Source organism: Manis pentadactyla, chromosome 6, assembly GCF_030020395.1.
Source record: "Manis pentadactyla isolate mManPen7 chromosome 6, mManPen7.hap1, whole genome shotgun sequence".
Taxonomy (NCBI): domain Eukaryota; kingdom Metazoa; phylum Chordata; class Mammalia; order Pholidota; family Manidae; genus Manis; species Manis pentadactyla.
In genome coordinates, this window is record NC_080024.1 from 117,145,607 (window position 1) to 117,151,640 (window position 6,034).

At 35.1% G+C, this 6,034-nt stretch overlaps 1 protein-coding gene across 3 annotated transcripts in view; it reads left to right on the plus strand.

Annotated features, from left to right (window-relative positions):
- METTL4 (methyltransferase 4, N6-adenosine) overlaps window positions 1-2,629 on the plus strand; it is a 34,923-nt gene extending 32,294 nt beyond the window's left edge. For all 3 annotated transcript variants that reach the window (XM_036905838.2, XM_036905841.2, XM_036905839.2), the window contains one exon: window positions 1,063-2,629. In XM_036905838.2, coding sequence (XP_036761733.1) covers window positions 1,063-1,208 — 146 coding nt within the window. In that variant the 3' untranslated portion in view covers window positions 1,209-2,629. The remainder of the gene's footprint in view (window positions 1-1,062) is intronic.
- The last annotated feature ends 3,405 nt before the right edge of the window (window positions 2,630-6,034 follow it).

Sequence of the window (6,034 nt, forward strand, 5' to 3'; positions counted from 1 at the left end):
TTCATCAATTTTTTTGATAAACAGGCCCAGGGCTTTTGACAAATAATTATTTTGCTATGAGAGCATTTGAACATTATGAAACATAGAATTTTTCACATACTGTCTTTTAAATCTTCCCTATATCAAGTATTCCTATGAAACCCTTATCATTCCTAAAGGGAATTTGATAGATTTCTTCCAGGCTCAATGTTGTATAGCAATTAAGAACTCTATTTTGCCTGTTCTAGTGACCTTTCATCCCTGAATTGTTATTTTTATACTCAGTTCCTATAGGTTAATATAGCTAGCCAGCAATATGATTAAGGTTAAATTGATTTAAATATTTGTCATACAAATGAGCATGTGCTCTAAAAAAAGCTTCTATGTGGTATTCTTTTTGTTATTATAGGTCACATATATATTAGGTACCTTTTCCCCAACAAAATGTGATTTTTCAATGATTATTAATACATGAATAAGGAATACTTAACTAAAAGTAATATGGTGAAATTTTAGGTAAAGAAGAATCTATAATTTGGAAGTGGAGGAATGTTTTTAGTACTACCAAGTTATAGTAAGGTGGTATGGTTATTTCTTAGATATTTTGAATATTTCTATTTGTGTCTAACTCTTCATTTACTGCCTTTCATTAAAGTATATGTTTGCAGAGACTAATATTTTATCTTAGTCTTTTAAGTGGGTTGTCTTTGTTCCTGTGGACTTCTTTTTCATGCGTGGATTACATTTATTAAAAATTGAATCAAGTTAGACTCAGGAGACACATAAGCAGTAATGGAAAACTGAAGTCACCTGTGTGGGTGTTAAAATCCTCATTTCTCATCTATAAATGAAAATTGATAAATCAGGACTACTAAGTTCTGATGGTATTGTTCTCAATTTCAAGGGTGCTTATTTCAAATGACTTTCTAACTATAAATAGTAATGCCTTTGATGAAGTCCTTGAAATTAATTAGCTGTCTTTTTTTTTTTAAAGGTAATACCCCTGCTTTTCTGTTCTGAACTGCTAAGAGGAAATTGATTCCTTTCTTAGTAATTTTTTTGTTTTTTCTCTTTTTTGAACAGAGGTTCTTAAAGACTATATCAAGCCAGATGGGGAATGTTTGGAATTATTTGCTCGAAATTTACAGCCAGGTTGGACTAGTTGGGGCAATGAAGTTCTCAAATTTCAACACGTGGATTATTTTATTTCTGTGGATTCTAGAAGCTGACTACGGTCTTAAAGCTATGATTTTCTTCACCTCTTCTTCCTTTGTTCTAATTGATTTTTCCTTTTATTACCAGCCAGTATGCTTAGAAATGTAAACAGGACTTGGTTTTTCAGCAAAATGAGCAGAAGTGACTAGTCTTCATATAATTTTGAGATGAATTTTACTTTAGTTGTTCTAGTATTCCACATTATTTTAGACTTAATACAAATAAAGAGGTAAGCAGTTAGAAAGATGGCAATACTTGGTCACTGAAAAAGTTCAGAAAGCATGCACTGTGGACCAGAGGTCATAATTCTGCCTATGGGATGTTTTGTTTGGCCCATACAGTGTTGTAAAAAAAATTTGAACCATCGTTCTAAAAAATCAGGAAATTTCTCCTAAACGTCCTTATTTCTCCTTCTCTTTAAAAATCAGAAGGTCTGGCTGCATTGCAGCCTGTGTTCTTCCCTGGCATCAACCCACAGGACCCAGGGATCGCAGCTCACTTGGGACCATGTGCTCAGTTTGCCACAGTACCACTTGCTCTGTGCCACTCAGTTAGATTGCCTACAACCCAGATTTACAACCTATGGTTTGCTGTTATATTCTGGAAAAAGTATTCAAAGACCTGACAAGTACTGTGTCCTTTTGTACTAAGCGTACGAAACATTTTTGGAGGATTTTAAGTTGCGTTCAAGGTGACTTTCAAGTACTTCTTAGTTTTGCTTGTTTAAAAGAACATTGAACAAATATTTCTTATAAAAATGTCAGAAGTAAACACTGCTTATAATTGTGAGAACAGTATTATTTGCAGATTTTTTACAAATTGTTTATGTAAAAAATTTTAATGAAATTATTTTTTGAGAAACATGTTGATTTATGTATAACCTTTTTAAAAATTTTAAGGTACCATTATCACATAATGAAACTGTAGTTTTCAATATAGAGTTCAGTGAGTTTTGAAAACATATATTCAATTGTCGATCCACCACCATAATTTTGATACAGAGCATTTATTTCACTTGTGAAACTTGTGTCCATTTGCTGTCAGTCCTCTCCTTCCACCCCTGGCCCTTGGCAAACAATAATTTGTTTTCTATCACTACTTTTGCTTTTTTACAATTTCACATAAATGGAATCATAGAGTATGTAATTTCTTGTGTATGCATCTTTCACATAGCATTTTGGGGGAAGCATACTATTTATAGATTTTCTACAAATATCTTTCTACCAAGTAAAATGCTAGATTGAAATGATTATCTGACTGACAAGGTTGCCAATTTATTTACTGATTTTGCCAGAGAAAAATGTTACATTTGAACTTTGTTCATTTTTTGAATCTGTGAATATTGTATCAGAGGCTTCATTCTGTATTTGTAGAGGTGTGCTGGCTTGTTGTTTACAAGGAGAAAGGTATTAAACATGAAGCAAATTTCTCACAACCTCATTTGAAATTCTTTCTAGCTTCTTGTAGTACTTAAAGATTTTGGATAATTTGTGGAAACATTTTATTCTTACTAAGGTTTTGGGCTTTCAGTTTTGCTTGGAGAGAATTTGTATTTACTGAATCCAGTACTCAAGAGGAGTTCTCGCCTTAGTTCTACTCCTAAGCTATAAAACCTCTGGGCCTTGTTTGTAGCACTTGTTTATTATTTAGCTCTTTATTGAACAAAGGATGATTCTGCAAAATGAAAAAATAACACATCTGTGAGAACAAAATGGCCACACTGAGAGCATTGAACTTTGACTCCATTACCATTGAGTTTTAGCAAATTGACCTAATAAGCTTTCTTATTCAATTTATTTAACATTATGTTTTCACTCAGAGCTTTTTATGTTATCTCTAAACCTTGTGAAAATTTTATTCTTACATTCTTTTTGAAGACTTAAGGTTGTTTGGGACTCTTGGAAATGCCCAGGCAAAGGGATCAACTAACATATGTTGAGTAGTGTGTTACCTTTGCTATGTTTCTTACATATTGCATATAATCCTTGCACAGTCTTGAGAGATATTATGTTCATTTAATAGTCAAGAAAACTGAGGCCAAGGAGACTATTTTGCCCGAAAACATACAGAAAGTTTTGAAAACTACTATTTCCATATAAAAACATGGAAAACTGAGCAAATGACTAAGGATTTCTAAAGTGATATCATTGCATTCTGGACATTCCCTCTAGTCCTAGATTTTGGTTTGATTTGGATTTACCTACCGGCCATGCAATCAATGGGCATTCTGGTCAACCTCCACAAAAAGCCTTCCAGCCATTTCACTTACACAGGGCTAACTGCTGACAGCACTCAAGAAACTTCGGGGAATCTTGCCTCGGAAGAGCATGTCCTTGGAATTCATGGACTTCGTCTGAATACCCTTTCACTCTCCCACACTGGGTCCATTAAAGTAAAACCACAGAACATTTAACTACTCTTCTGAATGCAGATCCTCTTTAAGTTGGATCTTTGTTGTCGGTATCTATTTGTACCCTCTAGTCAAAGTTTGACTGTTTCTTTTAGTTCTCTTGCCCATCATAGGCACAGGGTCTTCTGTATGTAAGGCAGTAAGTGCATTGTGGCAATCAGTGCATTCTGAAGCCAACTTGTCTAGGTTTGAATGCCAACGTTTTCAGCTGTTAGCTATTGACTTTGGGCAAGTTAAAGTTCGTATGCTTTAGGTCTCCATCCAGAGGTACAGGCAATGATACTTAACTTCATAGAATTGTTATGAGGATTAAATGAGTTAATGCATGCAAGGTATTTAGAACAGTGATTGGAATATTTTAAGCATTCAGTAAATGTTTGAACCCCTTGCATATTTTTCAAGTTCAGGTCAAAGTTCCCTATCACAATCTATATTCTAATTTGAGGGATTCACCTGAATATGCCCGTAGAGTTTTTCTGTCTAATCATGTTTTCTTAATCTTTTTCTTGAGATCAGTTTCCTAGCCTGCACCTGATTTCATAATGAGGAAGCTTTGAAATCTTACTTAATTCCCATTGTGGTCCTGCCTAAAAACAAAAATAAGTTGACCCATGAACAGTGTGGGGGTTAGGAGTGCCAGTCCCCCTCCCCCACAATAAAAAATCCATGTGTAACTTCTGACTCCCCAAAAACTTCACTAATAGCCTACTGTTAACCAAAAGACTTACTGATAACAGTCGATTAACACGCATTTTACATATATGTCTTATATATATAGTATATTCTCACAATAAACTAGAGAAAATAAAATGTTAAGAAAATCATACAAAAATACTTGTACTATGCTGTATCAATACTGTAAGTTTACATCATCTGTTTACAAGATATGAGTCATTTATCAGTACCTAAGTTACTATTGTCCTATGTGATATGAAACACTAGATGTTATGCATTACACTAGACATCAAAAGTGAAAAGATAACATGAAACATTTATTTACAGATATAATGATTCATGCATTGATGATGAAGCACCAGTATGATTGTTTCATGACTATACACTAATGAATGGTTTTAACATGTATTTGGCATACAATATTGGTCATATTCATAATACAGTATTGGAAATGTTACATTAAAGAAAACACCTGTGTTGATAGGCTGATAGGCAGTTTCTCCACTTATGAGACAGGTATAATTGTATGGTAATGTAATGCTTTGGATGCAAAGTTGTAAAAAAAGAAACTGACATAATTATTTTATATTAAATATCACTCACTTTATGCTTATGTAAGGATATGCTATCTGCTTCCATGCAAGTCTCGCACACTGTGTTCTACATAAATAGTTAGGTGATGATGAGGAGGATAACACAAAAACATCTCAGAGTTCTTCATATGTAGTTACTTAGATTTTCCCATGACACACATACACAGCAGATAAGTTTATTAACTCTATGGCATGGTGATTATTTAGTGGAAATGGAGCATCATAAAGGTCTTCATCTTCTTCATACTAATGAGGCTGAGGAGGAAGAGTAGGGGTTGGTCTTGCCGTGTTGGTGAAGGGGGTAGGTGGAGGAGGTGAATGGGAGGCAGGAGAGGTAGGTATACTCAGTACTATGGTACATTGTAATTTCTGTCTGACTTTACTTTTTTATTTCTCTAAAAATGATTCTATATAGTGCCAATCATTTTCCCATCATTTGTTTTACTTCAAATGTCCATATCACACAGGGTCCAGATCATAAAAGAAGTAAAAAGCAATCATGAATAATCAACCCTTTTGCCAGATTGTCTAATGTCAGTTTGCTTTGTGGCATAGCTTCTCCTACATCTTCTTCCTTACTGTCTGGTCCTGGTTCAGAAGCACTCATCTCCGTCACGTTGTCTTGTGTGAATTCTTCTGGTCTGGTGTCCATTTGCTCTTGAATTTCTCCAAGATTGTATCGTGAAACCCTTCATTCATCTCCCACCTTTTTTGCTATGTCCATAATCTCTCACGATTTCCTTGACTGTCTTTGGCATAAATCCTGTGAAGTCATGTGCAACTGGACACAGTTTTCTCCAGCAGGAATTTGTTGTTTCAGGCTTGGTGGCTTTCATTCATTTTCTGTAACAGTGACATGTTCAATAGTGTAATCTTTCCAGACCTTCATTATGTTCTCTCTGTTGGGGTTCTCTTCTGTAGCATTGACAGTCCTGTCTATAGAGTACCATGTGTAATGAGCCTTCAAGGTCCTTATGACGCCCTGATCTAGAGCCTGATTGAGAGACATTGTGTTTGGGGGCAAGTAGACCACTTTGACACCTTTGGTGTTGAACCCGTGGGGTTCTGGGTGGCCGGGGGCATTGTACAATATCAAAAGACCTTTAAAAGGCAGTCTGTTACTGGTAAGCTACTTCCTGACTTCAGCATCGATGGCATCAGT